Genomic DNA, 14,181 nt, shown 5'->3' on the forward strand with positions numbered 1-14,181 from the left:
TTTTTTTTCTTCTTCTTTTGCATTCGATTTTTTGGACGTGGCCATTTGTAATTTGAATTTCAGCTTTTTGCGATCATATGCACTCAAAAGTACTGTCATAGAATGTTTATTTAATAAACGAGGCTTCTTCAATAATACGTCTTCTTCAGTCTTTTGTAACTCTAATGCATATGTTACATGGGCAATCCATGTTTTTTATTATTTTTGATGCCTGTGCCTACTATTCGATTTTAGAGGTTGGATATGTTTTTCAATCCATTTGACATACGAAATTGCATATGTACTTATCCTTTTTTTTCGGGTCTTTCCAACAGGACATTCATATCCTTCCTATTACTCATTATTAATAATTACCAAGTACGAACAGTAAAAGGGTTAACATATGTGATCAAAATAAATATATAGATGATAATTTTGGTTTTCTGTCGAGAAATTAGCATAAAAAACAGCGTTGAATAATGATTCAAAACACCGTATTTAATGAGAATGGAACCATGTGTTAAACGTATTTCAACCTATCTGCAGTTCTGTATTACCGAAAGGGCCTATTGATGTTATCCAAAAAGCGTGTTCAATATATTGTTAAAGTATACTCTCTAAACATTATAAAAGGATCATATGCGTTCAGCCGAGAAAACTTAAACTTCTTTTTAATACTTGATCTAACTATGCAAAAAAGAAGCTTCCGCTGTCGATCATGTACCTGCGTATACATAGTGCAGTCATATTTAATCTCCGAACCTGATTGCTTTTGATCATTGCAGAGAAATTCAGTAACGGATCTTTTTCGATAACAGAACTTGGAAAGAGAAAACAAAAAATGATTGGCATTGATGACATTCTGAAAAAACGTAAAACACTCGTTGTAGAGTAATAAAGAGATATCAAGGCTTTCTTACATAGTTGTACTGTATAGGTTTTTTGGAGCTCATCAAATCTGTTAATCCTACTGGAAGATGGAAACTTGTCGTTGTAGACAGTATGTCGGCCAAAATCCTCAATTCGGCTTGCAAAATGTATGATATTCTCGAGGAGAACGTAAGTAGCTGTTTTTGCAGACGATAGAAAATAGAAAAAATAATAATAAAAAAAAACTGAATAATAGGTTACTCACTGCTTCTTTTTTCTTTTAGGTCACTTGTACGTGAACAAACACCTTTCACTTGCACATACTCACAATTAACCTGATTGATTTTCTGTCAATACCTTCATTCCTCAACTAGTGGTGGAAAATATTGAGAAGCCGAGACAACCTTATCCCAGCTACGAGGCTATCTACATTTTGACACCATGTATAGAATCGTGCTCTCGTTTGGTTGATGATTTTTCTCGAAAGGAAGGAAAAATGTATGCAGCAGCCCACGTTCATTTCATCAATGGTATAAACTATCTGAAAATTCCAAGGCACTGCTACTCATCGCTAACGAACTCTATCAATATGCACAACATGATTAGCCCTTGAAAATAACACTTTCAATGAGTTCACTCGACTACTAAACGCAGCGAATGCAGCAAATGATATCAAAAGTTTAAAAGAGATGTACGTTGACTTCTTCGGTATGTAAAAAGCTACAGCAATATTTTTGTATGTTTATTGTACTGTGGTGTTAATTTATGCTCGTAGTTCGGGAGAATTGTGTTTATACTTTGGATAATCAAAGACGGTTCCTCAGTTTATTTGGAAGCTATGACACCAGTCCAACCCATATTGAAGCTCAATTAGAAGATATTGCTAAACAGGTATAATGGATTTTGCTTTCATCATGGGGTCAAAGTAGGGTGTGCCATTGATTCTTATAGTCAATATTTAGCTACTCTGTGTATGTGTCACTATCGGTGAGAATCCGTTGATCCGTTACCATCGTCCGTTAGATATCAAAGACACTGTGAACCGAAGAATTCCCGAACAATTAGCAAAATTGGTCCAAGTTGAACTCGACAATTTTTGCAGCACAAATCCAGAATTTCCTGTAAAGACCCTCCTGACGCATTACTACCTTGACATTGTAACTGACGAAACGTATCCCATTTGTTTTTATAGCCTCCTAGAGACCCTCCGCTTCCAAGTGGAACGCTTATTTTGCTCGACCGTACCATCGACCCTATTGCACCGTTTCTACATGAATTCACATACCAAGCGATGATTGCCGACTTGTTGAAAGTCGAAGAGATTCCTGCAGGTCTCAAATACGAATACAAGTATACTCAAGAAGATGGAACAACTCAGAACCAAGAAGTGACATTAGTTGAACAAGATCTTGTTTACACCAATATCCGTCACATGCATATTGCGAACACGACGGAAAAACTCATTAGCGACTTTAACGAATTTTTGAACGAAAATAAAATCTCATCCAGCGGTGGATATGCTACAGCGAGCAGTTTAAATGACATGAAAAACATGATTGCTAACTTACCACAATATCAAGAAATGAAAACTAGGTTTTCTGCTCATATGAATATTGCCAACGAATGTATGCAGCAATTCAAAGATCAAAACTTGGAAGAAATCGGGTTGATGGAACAAAACATGGCGTGCGGAGAAACGGTCAACGGCGAAAAACCAAAGAATCTTGTCGAGGCATTAACACCTATTCTTGATGATCCTCTCACCAGCCAGATGATAAAAGCGCGTTTGATATTACTATGGATCGCAACGTCAGATACCGTTGATCCTGAAGATTTAGAGACACTATTGGCTGTCGCTCGTTTAGAGCAGGAGTATAAGGATGCAATTGAAAATATAAAGCTTTTAGGTGTGCAGTTGTTCAAATCGGCAAATCGCTTGGGTAAGAAGATGAAAAAGGGGCTCAAGAAAAAAGCAAATCCTCAACAAGAGGTCCCATTCGATCTTTCGCGTTATGTGCCAGTCATCAAGCGTATTATGGAAGGTCACATCGACGGAACAATAGATCAGAGTTTATTTCCTCACAATATCCATAATGTAAGAGAACGCAATACGCGAAAGGATACGGCAGAAATAGTCAAAGAAGTACCAAAGCTACGAGTATACAAAACACAATGGCATAAAAAATCGACCGGTACCAATGTAGGCTCTCGAAAAGATAGACTCATTCATAGCACACTAGTTTTATGTTTCTCACAATTTCATTTTCAGGCTGGCCCTAAACCTCCTTCAGGTCCACCTATCATTATCTTTATTGTAGGTGGCATGACTTATTCAGAGATCAGATCAGCATACGAAATAGCTGAAACCTACGATCGAGAAGTTTATATAGGTAAAAGAGAAAGCTACATACTACGTTTGAAATGAAGGACAATTTTCTGATATCTTGTGTGATTGGGGGTTATATTGCAGGTTCAACTCATATTATTACGCCTGACAAATTTGTGGAGGATCTTGGTCAATTAGACAAGAAACTGCTTGCACCTAAAAAAGTCATTGCGCCGTATACAGGATCAGTTCATAAAAGCGTACGAACTGCATCAAATACAAATAGTAGTAAGTCTGGACTACCACCACGTACGTCATCTTCATCATCCAATACCTCGTCGAGAAGTCATCGCATTCTAGGAAAGTGGTAAAACACTCAGAACATGTCGACAATAGTGCAAGCTTTGCATGCAGATGACTCGATCGAAATGAACAATAACGATCAATGAATAAAAATAATGAAAAACAAAAACAAGGCACTCTTAAAAATTTCAAATTTCGATCGTAGGACAAAGCGAAAACGGATTTCGTATAAGGCATTTAATAAGGATTTTCTGCTTCTCTCACAGCAAATTGAGAAAAATGATTTGGGTCCTCAGTGCAGGTCGCTCAATATTAGCCGTGGATGACCTTTTGATCATAACAAAGGGCAGCCTGAGTATCCATGAATGGCCCCCACCCCGGATTTTTGTGCCATTTTCAAGCAACCAAAAATGCGGGTGAGTGCGGGCTTTTTGGTAGTTTTTCTTTTTTTTTTTTTTTTTTTTTTTTTTTTTGCAGAGCCTATTTCCTGAATATCTTTTGTATTTTCTTGTTTTTCTTTTCCCTTTTTTTTCGATTATCACAGTTTTCAATTGATTTTAACAACTGGAATACAATCATGACTTTCCTTTCAACAATCCATCGTATGGCTCCTGCCGCCGTGAAGCGTGTTGCCGCAGCTTCCGTCAAACCCACAACTGTTGCTTTCACACAAAAGCGTTTCAACTCCACCTCTGAAACTAAGGTTAGTGGTTTACCCCACTTATTCAGCCCTCTCACAATAAGTTAGGAATCGCAATCTGACATTGCATTCCATGTTTTGTTAGATGACAGTTCGTGAGGCTTTGAACCAAGCTTTGGAAGAAGAAATGATCAAAGATGAGAAAGTGTATATTATGGGTGAAGAAGTTGCTCAATACAATGGTGCTTACAAGGTAAATAATGAATTTCATAAAGAGGGCCTCGAGATAACAAATTTATCGCGCGTAAACTACGTTAGGGGTGGAGGAGGGACAATCCGGGAAAAAATATTTAAAGATTGGGGTATATTTGGGCTTTCTATCAAGGGGAGAGAGTGGAGTTTCAAATTTGGAAGATGAGCGAGCAAGAGAGCTTGCCCCGCAATTTTTTTATTTTATTTTTTAAAACCTCAGACAAATCTCCTTTTTGGCTAACAACATTTAAATGATAATTTTCAACAGGTCACCAAAGGTTTATTAGACAAGTTTGGTCCCAAGCGTGTTATTGATACTCCCATTACTGAAATGGGTTTCGCTGGTATTGCAGTTGGTTCAGCTTTCTGTGGATTAAAGCCTGTTTGTGAATTCATGACTTTCAACTTTGCTATGCAGGTAAAACCCAAAAAAAAAGACCCAACATAAACAGCACGTATTGCAAATGGAGAAGAGATTAGAAGGACTGACAGTAAATTCATCCTATTCATAGGCTATCGATCAAATTGTAAACTCTGCTGCCAAGACACATTACATGTCTGGTGGTCATGTCAAATGCCCTATCGTTTTCCGTGGTCCCAACGGTGCTGCTGCTGGTGTTGCTGCTCAACATTCTCAAGATTTCTCTGCTTGGTACGGTTCTGTGCCTGGTCTTAAGGTAGTCTCTCCTTGGAACTCAGAGGATGCCAAGGGTTTGTTGAAGGCTGCCATTCGTGACCCTAATCCCGTTGTTGTGCTTGAAAACGAACTTGAATATGGTGTTTCATACCCTATGTCTCAAGAAGCACTTTCCGACGACTTTGTTCTTCCTATTGGTAAAGCTAAGATTGAGCGTGAGGGTACGGATATTACCATCGTTTCACATTCTCGACCTGTTGGTTTTGCCATGAAGGCTGCTGAGCTTTTGGCCAAGAATGGTATTTCTGCTGAAGTTATCAATCTCAGATCCATCTCTCCTCTTGATACGGAAACCATTTTCAAATCCGTCAAGAAGACTAACCACATCATTACTGTTGAAAATGCATGGGCTGCTTTCGGTTTCGGCTCCGAAATTGCTGCTCAAATGATGGAAAGTAAGTGGAACCATTCATATAAAAGTGCAACTCATGGTATGAAACGAACGAGGAGAAATCTCACCGATACTTTTCTTTTTTTTTAATGTAATTAGGCGATGCTTTCTGGCATTTGGATGCTCCTATGACCCGTGTCACCGGCGCTGATGTTCCCACACCTTACGCTACCAACCTCGAAGCCCTTGCTTTCCCTGATGAGCATGTCATTGCTAAGGCTTGCAGAGACAACTTGGACAAGAAAATTGGCTTCTAAACATATTTGAATGCCTTTTTTCATTCACCAGTTTATGTAATATCACCTATTTTCCCTCTTTCACGCTTAATATAGATTTATACATATCCTCTGCTGTCCTTTTTCATTTTATTCACAATTAACCTGCACAGTATCTCCTCACTATGTATGAAAAGAAAAAAAGGATAGTAGCTTTTCTATTTTTTGTTATTTATAAACACCAAACCTTCGTCGTTCATCCTAAAAATCTAAAAAGCAAAATATCACGTCTTCTCAGCCAAAATAAATAATCGGTGGTTGCTGATTGATCTGTTAAGCATACCATAGCATACACTTTCTTTATGGCTATGTAAAAATGCGCGGATGATCTTTCAATTTGACTATATGAAATAAAATAAATTTCCCCTCGTAGCATTTAAGAAATTAGTGCAGTAAGTTTCAGAAAATAAACCAAGGTAATATAAGATTATTTCAGACAATTGCAAAAGCATCTTTTTTTTTCAATCTTCTTTCTACTCATTTCAGCGAAACAGAATAATGACTACCGAAAGCATTCACGAAACTGCTGCAGTAGAGTACCAGCCCGAACAGATAAAGAAAGGACAACTTACAGAAGCGATTCTTTTGTCACAGGCCTTACCCTTAGGCTCACCTTATACACCGACTAGCCCACTGTACGCACCGACCCAATTGAGCGATGAATCGGACAAGCAACCTTCATTAAATGAAACGCTAGACGAGAAGTCAGCATCCACAACTTCCCAAGAGAATGCTGCGGGCAGCATTTCTTCCGGTGGTACCATCACCACTGATAGCAGTCAGCCCACTACAATTGCCGAATCAGCAAACAGTATGGCATCAGTGGATGAAAAGCCTACTCCACAAGCGAATAATGATGTCCATAAGTCACCTTTGATGATTAGAACTTTTATGGCAGACACATTGCAGAAAGACTTTTCGCAGTTGGCTGATATTTGCAATTCAGTTGAACAAAGAATGAGTGCCATTCCGGAGCTAGCAAGTATAACCACTAGGACCGAACAACGGGAGCAGACAGACGAGCCATTGCAAGCTTACAACGACGTAGGTCTCGAAAAGCTCAAACATAGAGATGCAAAAATCGCCGATAAGGGAGCAAAGACAAAAGCAAAGGGTACTTTTTTAAAGAAAATCGCCAAATTTGTCAAGTTTGAGAGAGAAAAGACAGTGAATGTAAGGCTTGGGGGCTACCCACCCACAAATATAGTATACTCAACTGCTAAGGAGGAATTACTAATAAGTATTTTACTCTATTACTTTCATATGCAGATTGCAGAACAACGTCAATCAATACTCGAACGTACCTATCAAGAGGTCTACAGCGGCAGCGGACTCTTTGATGACTACCAATGTGAGTAATATGGCCCGCTGCTTTTAACTTGCATTTCAATTATTTAGTTTCATATTAAAACATATCATCCTTTTCGATCTTATAGCTTCCAAACAGTCAAGCCCTTCTCAAAATTCTTCGAGTGTTACAATGGCCGAGCCAGTATCCGCCAAGGATGAAGATGAAGACCTTGACCCTGACAAAAATACACCCATCTATCGAAAATATATCGCCACTGCTATCTTGTATAACTTGTCAAAGACAGAACCTCCTGTACCATATATGCGTCCTGAAGCTGGCTCTAAGACACATGAATTTGAAAGCTTCTGTGATGATATTTTTTTTGGGACCACTTAATTAATACTCATAAGATAATAATCAATTTTGCTTTTTACTTTTTTTGTTCCTTTCTATTTTGCTAATACTACAATTAAAACGTAACTTTTATCGACTTAATAAATATAAATTGCAGATGCTAGCCATCAAAGCAATACAAGTCTATGCATAAATAAACGATGACTGTACGGTGGAAACGCTTTCCAACATAGTGTAGCCGTCTTCAAGTCACTTCAGAGGATTTTTTGTAATAGAATGAAAATTAGTTTGAACTTGACATCCATCCTATTCGTATTGAAATTGAATACACCTTCTTTTCGCTGGATGGTGCTGAAGAATGATACATTGTTTGCCAACAAAAAATATAAAAGCACAGAAAAAAGTGTGAAATTTGTAAAAAAGGTGTATTGCTTGAAAGCAAATCTATTATTCTGAAAGGCAAGTACAAGAAACGTATAGCATACAAAATATTGTTTGAGTCTATAACACTGAAAAAGAAGGCATACAAGCTCATTGCTTTCTGTAACAACAATGAGGCCTCAAAAAGCGATCATCGCCAGCGAATATGAGGAAAAATTTTTTAAGTTAACCACATAAAACTACTCTAAGCTATAATTGGCCTGGTTTAGCCGCCATTGCATCTGTTTGATGTATTCATAAATGCAAATGGCACCACTGACATGGACATTCAATGAACGTGTAATACCGTATTGAGGGATCTCGATAGTGATATCTAGCATTTGTAAGAGATGTGCAGGTACACCTTGACGCTCTTTTCCAAGCAAAAGTACGCATTTTTCAGGAAATTCGTAGGTACCCAAAGTAGCACTTGTTGTCGTTTGTTCTAACCCACATATTGTGTAGCCTTCCTCTTTCTTGGACTGTAGAAAAGACTCTACATCTGGTTCAGGAACTTCCATCATGGGCATCCATCGTTCAGAAGAGACACTGATACCAGTAAACCCAGGGTCTTCTTTTATCTTTAGTGTAGGAACGACAAGGAGTGACGCATTGAAGATTTCACAAGTACGACACAAACCAGCTAGATTGGGTAAACGATCAATTAAACTTGCAACAACAATCAGATCATTGCGACGGCGTTTTTCCTTAACTAAGTCTTTCGTCAAATCCATATCCGTTTCTAACATGATCTCCCAGGGCATGATCTTCTTTTGATATACTTCGGCGGAGAGGGCTCCATCATTGCCTTCAGCAGTAGTGTTTCTTTCTTCCTCAGCAGCAGATTTTTTATCTCCTTCGTCAGTGGCGATCATTTCAGAGGGGTCAGCAGAAGTATAATAAGCTTTGCGGGCAGGGTTGACAAACGGACAGCGTTCTACTTGTTGACGATTCACGCGGAAAAATGCTTTTGAACCAATCTTTTCAGTGTCAATGACATCGAACTCTGAGGGTAACTGTCTGAAGATAAATTCGATATTGAAGTCTGTGATTGGGTTGAACTTTGACATATAAAATTGATTTTGAACCTTTTCATCCAATTTGATACTATCCGTATAGGTGTCCATGAATTTACTAAAGGCTTGCAAATATTTATCGTCCTTAAATTTTTGTCCAAAGCCATGCTGTATACAACTACGATAATTACGCTTCCAGGCACAGTAAGAGAACAAGCGGATCGTAAAGTGGTTAGTGGTCATCCAAGGCATGAGTCGTACAAATATCTCGTTGAAATAGCTCTCTGTAATATCTTCGGGAAGCATGTCGCATAGAGTTATCGTAATTGTCAGTAAGGATATGACATAGTTTGGCTTTAAGCTTGTATCCGATAATTTGTCGTAGAATAAAGTAAGACGGTCAGGATAGCGACGCAAAAGTTTAACCATAGCCCATTCAAAATAACAGCGAACTGACGTAACAGTTTCCTTTCTCATAATTTCAAACAGAATCTCCACGTACTCATCGACCTTATCTTCTTGAGCAAAGTCAATGACCAACAGTAAAGAACAACCAACACGTAACTATTAAAAAAGTAAGTCAATGTTCCCCAACTCAGCAAGGTAAAAAGTATGAGAGAATTACCTTTGTTCTGTGTTCAATCGTCGACTCAAAGGTAAATTCATACAAGTTGCCCGTTTCAAGAATATTAACCAATTTGTCAATAAGAATATTCGCGAATTTTCTGTGTTGCTCATTGTTTCCATCAAGTCTCAATAGTAAATCATTCATATAAACACGAACAAGATAATCATTCTGACTGTAAATGGTTTGGACAGTTCTAAAGCACAGAAAAATTTAGTCACAAATTGTGATCCAATATTCTGGAGTATTGCATTACTTACCCTGCCGCTTCTGGTAGTTCTGCAGGATCTGCTAGCTTGAATGCGATTGCGGCCTCCAATTTTTGGTCTTCACGATCACGTAAGGGGCCAAAAACAGCAAGTTTGGCTATTTCATTAGAATATTGAATCATGGATTGAAGAGCTCCTTCGGTAAAAGTACACCAATAAGTATGTAATAAGCGCGCTGCATGAGCTACGATCGTTGGCTTGATTTCACCTGTTTCCAAAACCATATACAGTGCTTTCTTAATAGGACCATCATCCTCGTTCAATGATGGTTCAGACAAAAGTTCAGGTTGGAAAATGACGTCCATGAATGCCTTGATCAGTAAGGGGAAAGTTTTGGACTGTGCTAGGTTTTCCTTCATGAGAGCAATAGCATAATCAACACAACGATGGAGCATTTCTGCTGTTTTCTCCCAAGGGAAAGCAAGTAAAGGTCCAAAGCTACGGATAATGGATTCTCCGCACATTTCAGATCCACTTTCTAGTTGATCAGCAGCTTCTTCAAATAAAACGATAGGGTCAAACATCTCTTTGCTTGTAATATCGCTATGTTTAACCTATGACATAAATGATCAATATGAGAACAAAAACCTGACTTACTTTTGTCATCATACCTGAGTAGCGTAACAAACAATGTTTCGAATACAGTTCCATTTGGCAGATATGAATATAGAAATACAATCACCCCATGTTCTATATTGAAAAGTATGCATTACATTTTGAGTCAGCAATGCTGCCCTATCTTAAAATATGAGATAGCGAATAAATCATTTACCTTTCGCGTAAAGCTTCCTGTGTACGCTTCATTTGGAACGAAGAGACGAATGACACCAAAGTGGAATCACAATCAAGCGTAAAGTAGGAGAACTTGCATGCACATTCGTACACAATGCTTAGAAGACCGAGATAACCTGGTTTGGCAATCTCATGGCCAGCGTTCAAACCTATGTAGTAAGCTAGAGTTAGACGGACCTACCTTCGCTTTAAATCATAAATTCATGACTCACCCGGAGTACGATATTTCAACATATCAACGCATTTATCGTAGTAGTTGGAGATAAGAGTTTGTCTGACTTTTCCACTTAGCACTTTCTCATCCATTAAGACCCGCTTAATGACAGATAAGTATAAAGTGATGACATCGGCATCTACAATACCAGGTATTTTTCAGTAATGATTGATCTTAAAGTATTCTATCCTTATTAAATACTTACCGATAATTGCGTCCTTATCTTTGGTAAGAAAGCATTCATCAATACGACTCAATATACCAATCAAACCTGCTGTATTACAGCAGAGCAATTCTAGAAGATTGGTTTTGTTATCATAGCTTTCAGAAAAACTTTCCCATAAAGCATCTAGTAAAGTCAGCAGTCTTTGGAAAACAGTTTTATCACTACAGTATATTTTCATGAGTCAAAATTTTACTCTATTTGCATAAAGTAATTGATACTGCTTACCAACTGGTATCTCGTAGTTTCTGTGCGAAGATGTCGAATAGCTTGGATACCTTCTTCAAACACACGCCTCCTTCGTCATTTGCAATGACAATAACTGTCGTTCTTGCAAGTACGTTGGCCTGATTACGCAAAACAGCCTCAGGCATATCTAAAATATCTTTAATAAAGTATCTACTTCAGTCTTTCTAAAATGTAATGCAATTTACCTTCAGTTCTTAAATCTTCAACATAAGCTCTAAATCTATTTTCTAACTCTTGCAATGGTTCATGCAATGTCTATATGGAGCTTCTGTGAGTTTATATAACATTATCAAAAGGAAGCATAGGTTCTTACATGATTGTCTTCAGTTATGCTATTTAACCAACATCGAATTGCTTTAAAGTTATCAGATCCTGCCCTGACAGGATATTCATTCACTAAGGATGCTATGGTCCTTCAAATGATAGAAGTGTTAATAATTGAGTAATATATCTCACGGAATGAATACAAAACCTACTTGGCTATATCTGAGAAAGATAAGCAGGAAGTATCAGCAAGGCGAATGACGGCAGAAATGCCTAATCGTCGTAAAAATTGCTTGGTTGCCTGAATACTATATTTAAAGTTACAAAAAAGCTAATCAACAAACATGAATTTTAAAATGAAATATACGTACAACCAAACCTACTTGAAGTTTCTATGGCGGTCTACCAAGGTTCTCAGCGATTTCAATTCTTCAGGACCCCATGCTTTAACAGGTTGTACTTCTGTCAAAGCTTCCATAATATAAAGTACTGGTGCATAGCTACCAATAGCGTGGGATAAATGGTGACTTAACAGTTTTAAAAATTGTTTCTTGTCAGTATCTTCTTCGAAATGATCGACTAAATGAACCATGAAAGCGCGTAAGTGTTCGCCAAAAGGGCTCACTAAAGTTCCTTGTGTTGGGACTTGATATAAAGCAGACACATCCACAGTTCGAAATAGCGCACCGAACATAAAGTCTTGCTCTGTACCCAACTTATTTAATATGAAAGGATCTTCACGAGTAAAGATGAACTCTAATATACCCTTCCTGACAGAGGCTGTATCGTTCTCGAATCCTCGATAAAATAAAATGATCCACCAAGTAGCATCAAAATCTTCAGCATGTAGTAGCGTTTCAAGTCTAGGTAACACAGGCTGTACAAGGTGATTGACGCTTTCATGCATAATATCGTATAACAAAAACCAATCATCCCAATAGTCAATGTATTTCTTAGAGTCACCAAAATCCCAATTGAAATAACGTGTCCACACGGTTTGACTGTTTATTGTATCAGGGTTCTTCGCTGTGAAGTCGATGATTCTCTTCAATATGTAGGTGGCATATTTGCGAGCAACACTGTCGCTACTTTTCAAACCGCTCTATCAATGTTCATCATTCATGTCAAAAAGATACATCAGCTGATATTGAAGTTTTTCTTGTTCACTATACCTGCAAGATATGAAAAAAAGTAGGATCAAAGCGAAGGTCTTTATGTACTAACGTTCCATTCATTCCAAAGTAAAATTGAAAGAATCGTGCAATCAATCCATAGACTTCTGTTCTCAGAAGATTTGTTGCTGGTAGGTCAAAGATTTGACATGTTCGGGTCCACAACATCTATTGCATGCAAAATAGAGACGGGCAAGAATTCGTAAATTGAGTTTTTGAGAGGGAAAAAAAAGCTACAACACTTAAATGAGGTTACCTCACACCATTGAACAGTTCTTTCATGGACAGAGCTTTTTTCTTCCTTCCTCTGCTGCCAACGAAGTAGATTGGGTAGTAAGTCATGTGTTACTTTATTGCGGATAATTGTATCTGTACAAGGCATTAAGGCTACTGCAATTATATAAATTAGTTTCATCCAAGGATAAAGATCGACGCTTGTTGATTCTAGTATTTGCAATTCATTATTTTCGTTCAAATCTTGGACGAAAAAATTGAGGATATCCAAACAGCATTCTAAATCAAAAGGCTTTGTGGTATTACTGTTTTGAACCAACAACAAAAGTTCATGCCAATCGCATTGATCACGCAGATGCTCCTCACAAAATCGCAAAGGTTCAAGACCCACAAACTCAATTTCAGCTTCGATAGCTGCTAAAAGCTGAGCAAGCAGATTCATCAAGACTGTTCGTCCAAAGTGTGCTGGTTGATTCGAATATAGCAAGAAAGAACGACCCATCAGAAAGGATACTGTTCTCTCCAATAGAGCTACACTCTCTGTTGAAGACAATGAGTCTTGAAAGAAATTGGACTGCATCCACTGGAGTAAGTACTGATCCAAACAAGATTGTTCCTTCTCATAATCGTTCAGACGTGTAACGTGTGCTCTGAAAATCGGCAATAACACTTGTAAAATGCCGAAACGTTCTTTTTCATCGATTGCATTTTTGTACTGCTGATCAAGCTGATTTAAGAATGTAATGAGTTGACCGCCTTCAGCATTCTTCAGCAGCAATTCTTTGAAAGGTTCTGCTGCAAACTCCATATCGTTTTCCTCAGCCTTATTAAAGATATAATACAATAGCAGACAATATACTAAAACAATTTTTTCAATTACTGCAACTGAAATTTCATCTGTGCAGCAGAAATAAAAAGCCGCATAGACGAACTGTATAATCTTCTGAAACTTCATCATTCCTCATGTACTAAATATGAATATCTCTCACTCCGAACATCTCAATTGCTCGCTTCGAAAAATCCTGCAAAAAAGGCTTTGACTTAAAAAGAAGTCGATGGACGCAAACTCACTTCACGTACAGAAATGTGAAATGACCGTATCAAAGCCGTCTAGTTGACTGTTAAAAATTAATCAAGCACAGTAATATCTTAATGGTGCGAAACAGCAACAACGCAATAACTGGCACACGTTGATGTTACTTAACGGTATGAAGTTGTAGAACAGAGTCAAACGAACAATATTTTTTAGAAAATAGTATGGTCATATCTAACAAAAACGACCATTCCCTTCCTCACTGCTACCTATGATGGAATCACTAGCTTAT

At 37.9% G+C, this 14,181-nt stretch overlaps 5 protein-coding genes across 5 annotated transcripts; 4 read left to right on the forward strand and 1 right to left on the reverse strand.

Annotated features, from left to right (window-relative positions):
• The first annotated feature begins 764 nt into the window (after positions 1-764).
• Positions 765-1,478, forward strand: BDF20DRAFT_859383 (uncharacterized protein). Its single transcript, XM_053080466.1, has 4 exons — positions 765-851; positions 917-1,038; positions 1,134-1,347; positions 1,456-1,478. The coding sequence occupies exons 1-3, from the start codon at positions 821-823 to the stop codon at positions 1,146-1,148; spliced, it is 168 nt and encodes a 55-aa protein (XP_052938146.1). The 5' UTR covers positions 765-820; the 3' UTR covers positions 1,149-1,347; positions 1,456-1,478.
• Positions 1,346-3,546, forward strand: BDF20DRAFT_815777 (Sec1-like protein; the record flags this gene model as incomplete). The annotated part of the gene is made up of 8 exons (XM_053077114.1): positions 1,346-1,379; positions 1,456-1,557; positions 1,625-1,740; positions 1,812-1,836; positions 1,915-1,970; positions 2,042-3,049; positions 3,119-3,239; positions 3,320-3,546. 8 exons carry the CDS (start codon positions 1,346-1,348, stop codon positions 3,544-3,546), a joined length of 1,689 nt encoding a protein of 562 aa, XP_052938147.1.
• A 536-nt stretch (positions 3,547-4,082) lies between these two features.
• On the forward strand, positions 4,083-5,715 carry BDF20DRAFT_816722 (thiamine diphosphate-binding protein; the record flags this gene model as incomplete). Its single annotated transcript, XM_053077182.1, has 5 exons — positions 4,083-4,181; positions 4,264-4,371; positions 4,639-4,788; positions 4,883-5,462; positions 5,558-5,715. 5 exons carry the CDS (start codon positions 4,083-4,085, stop codon positions 5,713-5,715), a joined length of 1,095 nt encoding a protein of 364 aa, XP_052938148.1.
• A 516-nt stretch (positions 5,716-6,231) lies between these two features.
• Positions 6,232-7,420, forward strand: BDF20DRAFT_833860 (uncharacterized protein; the record flags this gene model as incomplete). Its single annotated transcript, XM_053078688.1, has 3 exons — positions 6,232-6,906; positions 7,003-7,084; positions 7,170-7,420. The coding sequence occupies 3 exons, from the start codon at positions 6,232-6,234 to the stop codon at positions 7,418-7,420; spliced, it is 1,008 nt and encodes a 335-aa protein (XP_052938149.1).
• A 578-nt stretch (positions 7,421-7,998) lies between these two features.
• Positions 7,999-13,664, reverse strand: BDF20DRAFT_911458 (uncharacterized protein; the record flags this gene model as incomplete). The annotated part of the gene is made up of 14 exons (XM_053083820.1): positions 7,999-9,378; positions 9,440-9,635; positions 9,700-10,262; positions 10,320-10,398; positions 10,481-10,649; positions 10,713-10,853; positions 10,920-11,101; positions 11,166-11,313; positions 11,372-11,441; positions 11,500-11,599; positions 11,663-11,758; positions 11,834-12,552; positions 12,623-12,790; positions 12,879-13,664. The coding sequence occupies 14 exons, from the start codon at positions 13,662-13,664 to the stop codon at positions 7,999-8,001; spliced, it is 4,797 nt and encodes a 1,598-aa protein (XP_052938150.1).
• Positions 13,665-14,181: the final 517 nt, after the last annotated feature.

The sequence above is a fragment of the Mycotypha africana genome, assembly GCF_025528875.1.
Source record: "Mycotypha africana strain NRRL 2978 chromosome Unknown BDF20scaffold_3, whole genome shotgun sequence".
NCBI lineage: Eukaryota > Fungi > Mucoromycota > Mucoromycetes > Mucorales > Mycotyphaceae > Mycotypha > Mycotypha africana.

What these genes read in the sequence shown, in the direction of transcription:
- BDF20DRAFT_859383 (XM_053080466.1), top strand. Translation starts at nt 821, where the DNA reads ATGATTGGCATTGATGACATTCTGAAAAAAC. An exon ending in TGATGACATTCTGAAAAAAC is followed by an intron (nt 852 to 916) that starts GTAAAACACTCG and finishes TGTACTGTATAG; the next exon opens with GTTTTTTGGAGCTCATCAAA.